This window comes from Pristiophorus japonicus, chromosome X, assembly GCF_044704955.1.
Source record: "Pristiophorus japonicus isolate sPriJap1 chromosome X, sPriJap1.hap1, whole genome shotgun sequence".
In the NCBI taxonomy this organism is placed as follows: Eukaryota; Metazoa; Chordata; class Chondrichthyes; family Pristiophoridae; genus Pristiophorus; species Pristiophorus japonicus.
In genome coordinates, this window is record NC_092010.1 from 32,514,955 (window position 1) to 32,530,093 (window position 15,139).

Consider the following 15,139-nt stretch of genomic DNA (forward strand, 5'->3'; position numbering starts at 1 on the left):
AGCATTTATGTATAGGTTTAGCATAGTTTTGCCTCCTTCAATTATGTCACAGTACATAAGGGGTTAAAGACCAGCTTTACTCACAGGAAAAATATGTTCTAGTTTATTCTGATAAAAATGATAGATTTAAAACTGTATTGTCTCAGCCAGTTGTCCTCAGGAGAGGCAAAGCCATTCAGTTCAAATGCAAACATCGTGTGAGATTTGTTCAAATATTTGTTTGGCAGCTTTGTTTAAAAAAAAAAATATTCAGTGGGCAAGCTATTTAAATTTGTTTGGTCCTGGTGATTTTCTAGAAAGTATTTTTCAGCTTTGCTGGTTCTAATTTGGTTGTCTATCTGAAACTTCAAAGAGTGATAGCCAAGTCAGATAGCTTCCTTGGATGGTGAGAAAAGGGAAAGAACCACCACGTATGAATACAAAGATTAGTGCAACAGTTATTACTTATTTTCTACTTAATAAACAAAATAATTTATTAACTACTGTAAAATTTGTGCTGTCATTGCTATTGTTCACGTATTCTTTTACTGCTTAATTAATTTGTTTGGCGGTTAAAGCCTAAGTTACTAAAGCTAAGTTTTGTTAGCTGTATTCTGCTGCCTTCCAAAATAGAGAAGATGAAGTATGTGATAAAACCAGTAAGCCAAGAAAGTGAATGTGGTTCTTTGTTCAATCCCCGGGCAAGCTACTAATTGAGCTAGGTATCTAAGCAAGTGAAGATACTGTCAGGGACATAGTGAGGTGAGTAAAGGCCCAGTTATAGGAGTGGTCGAAGATGCTGAACCCAAAAATAATCCCAAAAGCCTAACAGTAAAGCCATGACGAGGACCTTTGCTGGTAAAATATTTAATAAATTGATAGAGATTTAGAAAAATACAATATTTCAGACCAAGTTAATTTGCAATACAGTCTTAATTTTATTAGCCATTGTTGTGTTCTGTACATTTTTGTGGAAGATTATTTTACAGATATTTGCCACTTTGTACCTCGCAAAAGAAAGATGCACTTGCATTTGAATGGCTTTTAATACACGGTTGCCTATTTTAATATTCTAGAATTCAATGGATTAATTTTCTGTCCTTCTTTAGCAGAACAATCTGAGTAACCCACCGACCCCACCTTCCTCGCTGCCTCCCACCCCTCCTCCCTCTGTCCAGCAGAAACTCGTAAACGGTATGGCCACTTCTGAGGAGCTGACTGAAGGGCAGAAAGAACTTGAAGGACAGAAGGGTATGAGAATTTGTTGGAGCAGAATTATTTGGCACAATATATAGCGGTTTGATCTAACCCTGCCCAGAGGCGTTTTAGAGTTAGGCCTGAGTGAAACTCAGGTGTTGGGTATCCTGACTGCATAGAATTATGACAAGCAATATACATGTGGGGTTTCACTAACTGAGAAAATAACTCTCCGCTGCAAACAATTCTCACCTGTTTATAAAAAAAACATTCAAATTGTAGTTATAAATCCCATGTAAATATTTTCTCAATGACTTCCCCTTTTACAAAGAGGAGGAACCCTTTGCTGGTTAGACGGTATCTGGAGTAACTGTGTTCATTTCTGGGCACCGCACATCAGGAATGATCTATTGGTTTTGGAGGGGGTGCAGCACAGATTCACCAGAATGATACTGGGACTAAAAGGGTTAAATTGAGGACAGGTTGCCTAGACTCGGTTTATATTCCCTTGAGTAGATTAAGGGGTGATGTAAATTCGAGCTAGGCCATTCAGGGGTGATGTCAGGAAGTACATCATGTAACGGGTAGTGAAAATCTGGAACTCCACGAACAAGCTTTTGAGATTAGGCGTCCATTGAAAATATCAAAACTGGGATTGACACATTTTTGTTAAGGTAAGGATATTAAGGAATATGGAACCAAGACGGGTAACTGGAGTTAAGATACAGATTCGCCATGATCTAATCGAATAGTTTGAGGGGCTAAATGGCTTACTCCTGTTCAGTTATACCCAGCTAGTCAGGATTTGCTTTGAGGCATACACAGGCGATAGGACAAAATGATCAAAGTCTTTGTCGAAGTGTTCTATCAACAAGTGTAGTTTTTTTTAAAAACGGTGTCAGTAATGGTAACCATGAAACTACTGGATTGTCGTAAAAATCCATCTGGTTCACTGATGTCCTTAAGGGAAGGAAATCTGCTGTCCTTACCTGGTCTGGGCCTACATGTGACTCCAGATATAGATTGGGCTAACCAAACTGGAAGCAATACGGTGGAGGAGGATTTCCTGGAGTGCATAAGGGATGGTTTTCTAGACCAATATGTCGAGGAACCAACTAGGGGAGAGGCCATCTTAGACTGGGTGTTGTGTAATGAGAGAGGATTAATTAGCAATCTCGTTGTGCGAGGCCCCTTGGGGAAGAGTGACCATAATATGGTGGAATTCGACATTAGGATGGAGAATGAAACAGTTAATTCAGAGACCATGGTCCAGAACTTAAAGAAGGGTAACTTTGAAGGTATGAGGCGTGAATTGGCTACGATAGATTGGCGAATGATACTCAAGGGGTTGACTGTGGATGGGCAATGGCAGACATTTAGAGACCGCATGGATGAACTACAAGAATTGTACATCCCTGTCTAGCGTAAAAATAAAAAAGGGAAGGTGGCTCAACCGTGGCTATCAAGGGAAATCAGGGATAGTATTAAAGCCAAGGAAGTGGCATACAAATTGGCCAGAAATAGCACCGAACCCAGGGACTGGGAGAAATTTAGAACTCAGCAGAGGAGGGCAAAGGGTTTGATTAGGGCAGGGAAAATGGAGTACGAGAGGAAGCTTGCAGGGAACATTAAGATGGACTGCAAAAGCTTCTATAGATATGTAAAGAGAAAAAGGTTAGTAAAGACAAACGTAGGTCCCCTGCAGTCAGAATCAGGGGAAGTCATAACGGGGAACAAAGAAATGGCAGACCAATTGAACAAGTACTGTTGGTTCGGTATTCACTAAGGAGGACACAAACAACCTTCCGGATATAAAAGGGGTCAGAGGGTCTAGTAAGAAGGAGGAACTGAGGGAAATCCTTATGAGTCGGGAAATTGTGTTGGGGAAATTGATGGGATTGAAGGCCGATTAATCCCCAGGGCCTGATGGACTGCATCCCAGAGTACTTGAGGAGGTGGTTTGGAAATAGTGGATGCATTGACAGTCATTTTCCAACATTCCATTGACTCTGGATCAGTTCCTGTGGAGTGGAGGGTAGCCAATGTAACCCCACTTTTTTTTTTTAAAAAGGAGGGAGAGAGAAAACAGGGAATTATAGACCGGTCAGCCTGACATCGGTAGTGGGTAAAATGATGGAATCAATTGTTAAAGATGTCATAGCAGCACATTTGGAAAGAGGTGACGTGATAAGTCCAAGTCAGCATGGATTTGTGAAAGGGAAATCATGCTTGACAAATCTTCTAGAATTTTTTGAGGATGTTTCCAGTAGAGTGGACAAGGGGGAACCAGTTGATGTGGGTTTTTTTACACTTTCAGAAGGCTTTCAACAAGGTTCCACACAAGAGATTAATGTGCAAAGTTAAAGCACATGGGATTGGGGGTAGTGTGCTGATGTGGATTGAGAACTGGTTGGCAGACAGGAAGCAAAGAGTAGGAGTAAATGGGTACTTTTCAGAATGGCAGGCAGTGACTAGTGGGGTACCGCAAGGTTCTGTGCTGGGGCCCCAGCTGTTTACATTGTACATTGTACATAGACGAGGGGATTAAATGTAGTATCTCCAAATTTGCGGATGACACTAAGTTGGGTGGCAGTGTGAGCTGCGAGGAGGATGCTATGAGGCTGCAGAGTGACTTGGATAGGTTAGGTGAGTGGGCAGATGCATGGCAGATGAAGTATAATGTGGATAAATGTGAGGTTATCCACTTTGGTGGTAAAAACAGAGACAGACTATTTGAACGGTGACAGATTAGGAAAAGGGGAGGTGCAAAGAGACCTGGGTGTCATGGTACACCAGTCATTGAAGGTTGGCATGCAGGTACAGCAGGCGGTTAAGAAAGCAAATGGCATGTTGGCCTTCATAGTGAGGGGATTTGAGTACAGGGGCAGGGAGGTGTTACTACAGTTGTACAGGGCCTTGGTGAGGCCACACCTGGAGTATTGTGTACAGTTTTGGTCTCCTAACTTGAGGAAGGACATTCTTGCTATTGAGGGAGTGCAGCGAAGGTTCACCAGACTGATTCCCGGGATGGCGGGACTGACATATCAAGAAAGACTGGATCAACTGGGCTTGTATTCACTGGAGTTCAGAAGAATGAGATGGATCTCATAGAAACATTTAAAATTCTGACGGGTTTAGACAGGTTAGATGCAGGAAGAATGTTCCCAATGTTGGGGAAGTCCAGAAACCAGGGGTCACAGTCTAAGGATAAGGGGTAAGCCATTTAGGACCGAGATGAGGAGAAACTTCTTCACCCAGAGAGTGGTGAACCTGTGGAATTCTCTACCACAGAAAGTTGTTGAGGCCAATTCACTAAATATATTCAAAAAGGAGTTAGATGTAGTCCTTACTACTAGGGGGAATCGAGGGGTATGGCGAGAAAGCAGGAATGGGGTACTGAAGTTGCATGTTCAGCCATGAACTCATTGAATGGCGGTGCAGGCTCGACGGGCCGAAAGGCCTACTCCTGCACCTATTTTCTATGTTTCTACGTTTCAGACCCACAGCAATGTGGTTGACTCTTCACTGCCCTCTAAATTGGCCTAGCAAGCTACTTGTGGGCAATTCGAGATGGGCAATAAATGCTGGCCTTGCCAGCAGCGCCCACACCCTGTGAATGAATTTAAAATAGAAGTAAACTGAATGCTGTACAAAGTACATGCAAAAGATTTTCCCCAATGTTACCTTTAAGGTTCGGAAACTTGAGTGCAAAGCTGTTAACAAACCAATCAGGAATTGAAAGAAAGACAATCGATTAATTTTGAAGTGTCCTTGGGCTGAAATTCTAGTTCGTAAAGGTTGATCTTAAAATAGTTATGTAATATTTATCTGCTATATATATTGTGCTATTATCGTAAATACGTTGCAATGAGACTGAAGTGCCTTTGAACATGATTGTGCTTGATCGGAGTTGATCTTCAGTGGGATCCACCATATTCTCATGTTGGGTTTAATTTCTGATCTGCAAGTGGTGTATGTGGACCACAGGTTTGGTTTGAACAGTTGAATGTTGTGTAAGTTTTGCACTTGGTTTATATATAGCACATTGCGGTGTAATGCTATCTTTGTCCTACTTAATCGCAGATCTGCTGACAACAGAATTGAAGAATATGGATATGTTGGCTTCCTTGCCCACACCACCGCACAACCAAAATGAGGAGCTAAGGTTTTTATTCGCAACTACCGCTCGTTCCTTTTAAAATTATACCCGTTTTCTTGACGGCTTTGCCCTTCTTTAGGTCTTCTACTCCACGAGTGTATAGCTTTGCTGCCTAGCACACTAAAATCACTCCGCTATTTAAATCCAAAAGGTGGAAGACAAAGCAAATTGGCATTGTAATTCTAGCACATAGTGCAATGCTTCTGCACATTCTTCCCTGTAATCGGTCACTAAGTCAATTTTTACTGGGTAAATATAAGAACATGGAGACCAACAATAAGGCGGCCGTTATGTCCGGAAATGTTTCCCATTGTGCCCGAGTAGAGATTGCATGTTTAAAAATAGCAACGGCATTAAGAAGTTGTGTAAACGTTAAAATCTGAATTATTAAAAGGTATTAATTTTAAGCTTAACCTTGAAACAACCAAAGCACGAACTCCTTTAGTGAATGTGAAGATGGCGTGTGATTGAAGAACAAATTTAGAGGCACGGTCTAATAGCCTTATGATGAAAATCTTCAGTATATGTTTCTGCCTGCAGATCAGGATATTGCAGTAGTTTTAAATCCTCCTGAAGAAGTTGAGTTGTAATTTCTTTCTCAACAGTAGAGCAGAGATGGAAGAGGACAGACATACTCCAGACAGCATTGTACCCGCATCCTCACCAGAAAGTGTGCTCGGACAGGAAACTTCCAGGTTTCCCTTGCTAACTGAAATTAAGGAAGAGTCAATGGACCGTGCCCTTTCTCCTGTGATTCCCATAATTCCAGGAGCTTGCATCCCAGGTTGGTGTGAGAAATTAATCATTGCTATTCAAGCAATGGTCATTTTTTTAAAGCAGTCTGACTCAGCCTGAGCCAGTGGTTGGCAAAGGGGTTGGGATTTGGTGGGTGAGGGGATCAGACTATGATTTCTGTCTTCCCAATGTTTAATTGGAGGAAATTGCGGGTCATCCAGGACCGGATGTTCGGACAAGCAGGCTGACAATATAGAGGTCGAGAGAGCTGGTGCAGAGGCAGAGCTGGATGTCGGTGGACATGTGGAAACTGATGTCATGCCTTCGAATGATGTCGCTGAGGGGGAGCATGTAGATGAGAAATAGGAGGGGTCTGTGGATAGATCTCCAGAGGTAACGATGCAGTGGTGGAAAGAGAAAGCTATTTCAAGAGATTCTCTAGCTACGGCTGAATGTATATTAGTGGAACCAAGCGGGGGCAGTCCCTCTCAGTGGAGCAGAGGTGTTGGAGGAGGATGGTGTGGTTGGCCGTGGTCAAAGGCTGCAGACGGGTTGAGCAGGATGAGGAGGGAAAGTGCGCCATGGTCACAGGATGTCAGTTATGACTTTGACTAGAGCCATTTTGTGCTGTGGCTGGGGCAGAAACCTGATACAGATTCAAACATGAAGCTGTAAGAAAGATGGGCACGGATGGTGTGTGAGGGTGGGATTTTTGAGGATGGGGTGATGGTGGTTTTGAAAGGGTGGAGGACAATACTTGAGAGGAAACCATTTACAATGTCAGCTAGCATAGGGCCAGGAAGGGCGGGCAGTTAGTTGGTCAGCAATTTAGTGGGAATAGGATCAAGAGAGCAAGAGATTGGTCTCGTGGAAAAGATGCTCGGAAAGGGCATGGGAGATAGGAGAGAAACTAGAGAAAGATGTGGGTTCAGGGATGGGGCGGGTGAAGTTTGGCTTGGTGTGCTAGGGGAAGGGAGGGATGCAACAGAGGCAGCTGAACGGATGGCCTTGATCTCAGTGACAAATGTCATGTACTTGCTGAAAATGAGGGGAGAGGGGTTTAAGGAGATGGTTGGTCGTGGAGAGAAGATGATGGGGGTTATCTTTGCATTCCAGGATGATCCTGGCAGAGTGAGCAATTTTGGCAGAGGAGATCCGCGCCCATAGTGCTTGACGTGGGCCAGCCAGATCTAGCTTGAATGGCAAAACCAGTTGTGCAAAAGCTACAACAGGGATGAGGGAATACAGTTAAGTGGGTAGACTAGAGAAGCTGGGGTGGCTCTCCCTGGAACAGAGAAGGCTAAAAGCAGATTTGATAGGTGTTTTAAAATCATGAAGGGTTTTTCATCGAGTAAATGAAGAGAAACTGTCTCCAATGGCTGAATGGTCGATAACGAGAGGGGACAGATTTAAGGCGATTGGCAAAAGAACCTGAGGCATTATGAGGATACGGTTTTTCTCACAGCGAGTGGTGAGGATTTGGAATGCACTGCCTGATGGGGTGGTGGATACAGATTCAATCATAACCCTCAAAAGGGAATTGGATAAATACTTGGAGAAAAAAATTGCAGGGATATGGGGAAAGAGCGGGGGAGTGAGACTAACTGGATTGCTCTTCGGAAGAGCCAGACTCGATGGGCCGAATGGCCGCTTCCTGTGCTGTACTATTCTATGAGATCACATCTGAGCGACATTACATTATCATCAAACTGTCTTTAAATTTGGACTTACTCTTGCAATATGTGGAGGATGCTTCCATTCAAATAATTAATAGAGCCCTGCTAGTTAGGTAATCTTTTATAATTAAAAAAAGCAGAAACAAGCATGTGCAGTATTATTTGATGTCTGTTGGTTGCTAGGTGTGCCCTTCTGGTTATTTGAATTAGTAATTTGTCTTTTTTAATACTTGCTTCCTCCTTAGTATTTCCTGATACAAAGCCATTTGTAAATACGGAGCCATTTGTAGAAAATACTGAGAAGGGTGCATCATTCTCTGGCCCATGGAAGAGTGGCAAAGGAAACCAGGTTGCAGTCACACTCACTGTCTCAGGAACTGCTGCCAAGGTAAATGTATAATTTGAAACTAAATTTCTGGTCTCCATTTTGAGTTTGGTTCTTGGAAGCCAGTGTCGATCTCAAGACCACTACTTTCAAAATTGTATCGCATAAAATGAAGAAATATTCCCCTATTTGTTACAGGGAGTTCTGGTACAAAATATAATGAGAATTTTGCACATATTGACACTTCAAAAACATTGTTGGGATGAAAAAAATATAGGTACAGAGAAAGAAGATGGGGAAGTGGTAGAAACGTGTCATAAGCTTGTTCTCAATGACATGTTATATTTCTACTGTGTTTGTTACAGGATATAAACAGAATGATGACAGCTTTTGCTCAGCTGCTCCAGATGAAAATCCCAGGTTCCTACGAGGTTACATCTGTTCCAGACAGTCCACGTTCTTTTCTACCCGATGGAAAAAAATCCACATTGGAAGTCCCTGATCAAGGTATGTGCCATTTTGTACCTTTCCAGAGGCAAGTCATTTATACCTGTCACTGGGAATCAGTTTACAAGAGTTTGATGTATTGAGAAACCCTTTTCAGAATAATGTTTCTTGCAGACTGACAAAATGTAACTTTTGGATGAAACGGCCAGGTTTTCAGGGTGAGATACTGCCCATGGACAATGTGAGATCCAATCTGTACATAAATAACAAGCAACAGTCCAAGGACGACTTCAATGTTACAGTCATTACTTTTCAAGTCAACAAACAAACTGACTTTTTAAACTGATATTGCACCTTGTAAGCTGAGGTGCTAATGTCTGGACATTAGCTCTTTCTATCCTACGTTTCCACAAGATGGGGTTTTGCCACATAGTTGTGTGTCAACATGCAGCAGATTTCTCTCACTGATAGCTGCACAGGCAAGTCTATGAACTAATGCATATTTTTTACAAAACAGCCCAAGAAAGCAAGTGCCTTAAAAATATTATGGGCTGAGTTGACTTCAACATGTTTCTGGAGGAGCACACCTCTACGTTTCAGCATTTTTTTCATTTATGGAAATTAAATAAATGAGAAGAATGTGTTAGCCTAAACCTACGATTGTAATTTTAATCTTGAAATGAATTTCAACATTTCGCACATAAGCTCCCTTCCTGCATGTCCCTCTTGGCGTAGATATGGACTTTCCTTTCTGTTGCATGTGTTACTAATACTTTATATCAACCTGGTCTTTGTACCCCTACCTACTTTTCAAAGGAACTGATGTGCACTTTCAAAATAAGGCTTGTATATAGAGGAGATCTGGAGCAGAATCACATGGCTTGTCAGCCCTGTATGCACTATACATTACAGGGACAATTTTCCCTTTGCGATTGCTGCTTATTTATTAGTATTTTGGGGTCAAACTTAAATATAAAAACGTAATAACTACCATATCTACAGTTAGATTGCCAACATTTTTACCTTTTGTAATCTTATGATAGTTGATTATCATTGGTGGTTTTAACTCTCTCTCTGGTTTTCTTAGTGGGCTCCAAGGAAGAACCAATGGACTTGGAGAAACTGGTGCTGGAAAAACATAATTGGTTCAAACAGTATGATGTCACATTACCAGGCTCTACTCTTAAGACACCAGGGGAGGAGCTGGCAACTGCCACACCGGTATGTACATCCTCCCAGCCAAAGAGCTTCCTGTGGATATTGGGGTGTGTTTGATGGGGGAAGGGATAATTAAGTCTGTGTAGTGTTGCATCGTGTGTATCCATAGTGTTCTGGAGCTTGCTTGATTGCCTTGGGGAGTCGGTGAGAAATTTCCCAATTTTCCTGAAATTAACCACCGTCCCTTTTTTTAAGGAGGTGACATTACTAGTTATTATGGAGGGTGGTATACAAGGTCACACCATTGATAGAATAATCAGTGGTGGGCTTTATGGTCTTACTCACCCTTGTCTCTTTATGTCCATATGTATGAGAGATTTGTGAAATGTGAAAAATGGGAAATGTGGAAATGGCTGAGACCTTAAACAATTATTTTGCTGCGGTTTTCACAGTGGAAGACACAAAAACCACGCCAAAAATTGCTGGTCACAGGAATGTGGGAAGGGAGGACCTTGAGACCATCACTATCACTAGGGGGGTAGTGCTGGACAGGCTAATGGGACTCAAGGTAGACAAGTCCCCTGGTCCTGATGAAATGCATCCCAGGGTATTAAAAGAGATGGCAGAAGTTATAGCAGATGCATTCGTTATAATCTACCAAGATTCTCTGGACTCTGGGGAGATACCAGCGGATTGGAAAGCAGCTAATGTAACGCCTCTGTTTTTAAAAAAAGGGGGCAGACAAAAGGCAGGTAATATAGGCTGGTTAGTTTAACATCTGTAGTGGGGAAAATGCTTGAAACTATCATTAAGGAAGAAATAGCGGGACATCTAGATAGGAATAGTGCAATCAAGCAGACGCAGCATGGATTCATGAAGGGGAAATCATGTTTAACTAATTTGCTGGAATTCTTTGAGGATATAACGAGCATGGTGGATAGAGGTGTACCGATGGATGTGGTATATTTAGATTTTCAAAAGGCATTCGATAAGGTGCCACACAAAAGGTTACTGCAGAAGATAAAGGTACGCGGAGTCAGAGGAAATGTATTAGCATGGATAGAGAATTGGCTGGCTAACAGAAAGCAGAGAGTCGGGATAAATGGGTCCTTTTCAGGTTGGAAATCGGTGGTTAGTGGTGTGCCACAGGGATCGGTGCTGGGACCACAACTGTTTACAATATACATAGATGACCTGGAAGAGGGGACAGTGTAGTGTAACAAAATTTGCAGATGACACAAAGATTAGTGGGAAAGCGGGTTGTGCAGAGGACACAGAAAGGCTGCAAAGAGATTTAGATAGGTTAAGCGAATGGGCTAAGGTTTGGCAGATGGAATACAATGTCGGAAAGTGTGAGGTCATCCACCTTGGGGGAAAAAAACAGTAAAAGGGAATATTATTTGAATGGGGAGAAATTACAACATGCTGCGGTGCAGAGGGACCTGGGGGTCCTTGTGCATGAATCCCAAAAAGTTAGTTTGCAGGTGCAGCAGGTAATCAGGAAGGCGAATGGAATGTTGGCCTTCATTGCGAGAGGGATGGAGTACAAAAGCAGTGAGGTCCTTCTGCAACTGTACAGGGTATTGGTGAGGCCGCACCTGGAGTGCTGCATGCAGTTTTGGTCACCTTACTTAAGGAAGGATATACTAGCTTTGGAGGGGGTACAGAGACGATTCACGAGGCTGATTCCGGAGATGAGGGGGTTACCTTATGATGATAGATTGAGTAGACTGAGTCTTTACTCGTTGGAGTTCAGAAGGATGAGGGGTGATCTTATAGAAACATTTAAAATAATGAAAGGGATAGACAAGATAGAGGCGGAGAGGTTGTTTCCACTGGTCGGGGAGACTAGATCTAGGGGGCACAGCCTCAAAATACGGGGGATCCAATTTAAAACTGAGTTGAGAAGGAATTTCTTCTCCCAGAGGGTTGTCAATCTGTGGAATTCTCTGCCCAAGGAAGCAGTTGAGGCTAGCTCATTGAATGTATTCAAGTTACAGATAGATAGATTTTTAACCAATAAGGGAATTAAGGGTTACAGGGAGCGGGCGGGTAAGTGGAGCTGAGTCCACGGCCAGATCAGCCATGATCTTGTTGAATGGCGGAGCAGGCTCGAGGGGCTAGATGGCCTACTCCTGTTTCTAATTCTTATGTTATGTTCTTATGATTTACAGCAGCTTGAATTTTCCTTGTGTCTTTAACATAAAATGTCCCAAAGTTCTTCACGGATGGAAAAAAAACGGACACCAAACCCTGGGAGAAGGGATGGGGATGGTGAACAAACATGGGTTTTAAAGACACTTCTGTAGGAGAGGGGAGAACATTAGCAAGTTGGAAAGGTTTAAGGAGAGCGATGGAAGTGTGGGCTCAGGTGGCTCAATTCTTTGCTGCCAAAGGAGGAGCAGAGGGAATCAGGTATGCAAAGGAGGCCAGAGTTGGAAGAGTAGAGGTTGAATGCTGAAACATAAAGCTGAAGATGGTTGCAGAGGCAGGGAAAAGCAAGGCCATCGAGGCACGTGCAGATGAGGTCAAGAATTTTGAAATCGGTGCGTTGGGAAATGGAAGTTGGCAAGGACATGGGTGATTGGGAGTGGGACTTGGTGTGTAGTGGGATGTGCGTGATGGAGATTTTGATGATGCAATTTGTAAAGTTTTCTTTGGTGGGGAGATTGATTGTCATTTTAAAGAATATATTGATAATGTTTTTGTTTCAATACATTATAATGGCCATATTTGCTTTTTCCTTTCAGGAAACTTCCTCAGACTGTTTAACGAAGGAAAGAATTGTGGTGCATCATTATAGTAATAATATGTCTATCCTTGATGTTCACCAACTTCCCATAATACAACCAGAGAGCTCGCCACCCTCATCCCCAAGTGTATCATCACCTGGGACTCCAGCAGAGTCCAGTAAACCTGACCCACGAGTTGAGTCACCAAAGATCAAGCATCCTCTTCCACTCGACGAAAAGCAGTTTGAGGAACCTCAGCCACAAATGAAGAGGTGGAGGGGAATCCGTTGGAAACGTTTGGAATTTAAAGTCATATTTCACAAGGGCAAGTTTAAACACGTGTCTCAGCTTGAAATTGAAGAGCTTATTGAGAAACTGGGGACGTCATTAAAACCAGACCCCATGCCCAAGGACACTAGGAGGTGCTGTTTCTGTCATGAAGACGGTGATGGGACAACAGATGGGCCTGCAAGACTCTTGAACCTTGACTTGGATTTGTGGGTCCACCTCAACTGTGCATTGTGGTCCTCTGAAGTGTACGAGACTCAGGCAGGGGCACTGATAAATGTGGAAGTGGCTTTCCACAGAGGACTTACCACAAAGTGTGCTTTTTGTCAGAAGACAGGAGCCACTACAGGTTGCCATCGGGTCCGATGCCCAAACACCTACCATTTTGCTTGTGCTATCCGTGCCCGTTGTATGTTTTTTAAGGACAAGACCATGCTTTGCAGTCAACACAAACTCAAAGGAACCAATGAGCAGGAAATTAGGTGTTTTGCTGTTTACCGCCGCGTCTACATTCAAAGAGATGAAGTGAAGCAGATAGCCAGCATTGTACAGCGTGGCAAGCGCAGTCACATGTTCAGGGTTGGTGGACTGATCTTCCATACCATTGGTCAATTGCTCCCCCATCAGATGCAGGAATTCCACAGTGTGACGGCGCTTTATCCAATTGGATATGAAGCAACTCGTATTTATTGGAGCATGCGATACACTAACAAGCGTTGCTGCTACCATTGCACCATCAATGATACTAATGGGAAACCAGAGTTTGGCATCCAGGTTATTGAGCAAGGACATGAGGATCTGATTGTTACTGATTGGACCACACAAGGTAAGAGCAGTCTGCACTATGGTCAGGATAAATCATTGGTTACTGAACAAAAAGATTCCAGATGTTGCAGCAGCTTAAAAGCTGGTGGCATAAATCCTTGGTTTTCCATCCACCCCTCCCTCCCAGCTAACATTACCAGCATAAAGTTACACATTAAATTGAGGGGATAGGAAGGACCTATTTTCCTTAGCAGAGAGGTCAATAACCATGGGGCATCGATTTAAAGTAATTGGTAGAAGGATTAGAGGGGCGTTGAGAACTTTTTTCACCCAGAGGGTGGTGGGGGTCTGGAACTCACTGCCTGAAAGGGTGGTAGAGGCAGAAACCCTCATTGCATTTAAAAAGTACTTGGCTAAGCACTTGAAGTGCCGTAACCCACAGGGCTACGGACCGAGAGCTGGAAAGTGGGATTAGGCTGGATAGTTCTTTGTTGGCCGGCACAGACACGATGGGCCAAATGGCTTCCTTCTGTGCCGTAAATTTGTATATGATTCTACATCTATGTTTTTCTTGTGTGATTTACCATGCCAGTTTGAACACCTTACCTTGTCTTCCACTCATTACTTTTAGTTTGTCATCCTGTGTAGCTTTAGAGACAGTTTATGCTGTTACTTCTCAATGTATGCGATTGAAATATGTAGCCCTAATTATATAGACTAACTGAATTGCTTTTTGAAAGAGCTGGAGCAGACTCAATGGGCGAATGACCTCCTGTGCAGGACTATTCTATGATTCTTATGTGCTGAACTAGTTATTGCTGTGTTAGTAACTTGGAAAAAACATTCTTACTCTTTAGTTCAATTTCCACATGCAACTAGTAATTTCCAGCATCACCATGCAGTCAGGTGATCTCTTCACACATCCCTCCCCCCTCAATGCTGTGTAATATGGCTTTGTTTTAAACTGCTGTTATTTCTGTTTCTCCTGTCATTGGCAGTTTATCTTTCTGTTATCTCTCGTAACAGAAAAAGTTTAAATGATCATTTATCAGCTTTGTTTTCGTCTTTGGTCTGCAAATAAGGTTTATTACTATTTCAGCAGACCTTCCACGTGTTGTTTTTTTCCTGTCAAATCACCAACGCCATCTTGAGTTTGGCTTACTCTGGCCATAGCAGTCAAATGTACCTTGGAGTGCTCACCACATTAATCAAACGATTTGGGGCAAGGCTAAAGTGGCAGGCAGCAGTCCTGCTCCATGCACTTTCACCACCCTGAACGGGTCTGGGGAAATATTAGGTTTATTGTCTGCATTATAATCCAGTCCATCTCTTTGCTACAACCTCCTTTCAAATGGAATTGCAAAGCCAAGCGCTTATTTTGTGGGTCGGGGACATGTGATCCTTTATGGTGTCAAGCTCTTAATGGCAGTGTGTTTGAGGGTTCCCCTGGGGTGTGGACAGCTTTAATTATTTGTGTGTAGTTAAACAATATTCAAAGCATGAGGAAGATCATAGCCAGGGCTCAGCCAGTCATTGTATTTCCTCCCCAATCCTTCATCGTGAATCTTCAGCAACCTGGCAGAAACTCACTCAATCAAAACAAATAAACTGGAGTGATCTCTGGCCCTGGAACTCTCACTTGTGACTTTGTAGGCAACCTGGAGATGCAGGGTGTTGG

The 15,139-nt window shown here is 42.9% G+C and overlaps 1 protein-coding gene across 10 annotated transcripts in view; it reads left to right on the forward strand.

Annotated features, from left to right (window-relative positions):
* kmt2d (lysine (K)-specific methyltransferase 2D) overlaps positions 1-15,139 on the forward strand; it is a 215,210-nt gene that overhangs the window by 180,915 nt on the left and 19,156 nt on the right. For 6 of the 10 annotated variants that reach the window (XM_070869514.1, XM_070869513.1, XM_070869512.1 and 3 more), the window contains 7 exons: positions 1,089-1,230; positions 5,260-5,341; positions 5,941-6,119; positions 7,992-8,134; positions 8,437-8,578; positions 9,606-9,739; positions 12,427-13,522. In XM_070869514.1, coding sequence (XP_070725615.1) covers positions 1,089-1,230; positions 5,260-5,341; positions 5,941-6,119; positions 7,992-8,134; positions 8,437-8,578; positions 9,606-9,739; positions 12,427-13,522 — 1,918 coding nt within the window. The remainder of the gene's footprint in view (positions 1-1,088; positions 1,231-5,259; positions 5,342-5,940; positions 6,120-7,991; positions 8,135-8,436; positions 8,579-9,605; positions 9,740-12,426; positions 13,523-15,139) is intronic. The other 4 variants (XM_070869518.1, XM_070869521.1, XM_070869515.1 and 1 more) reach the window with 3 other exon arrangements.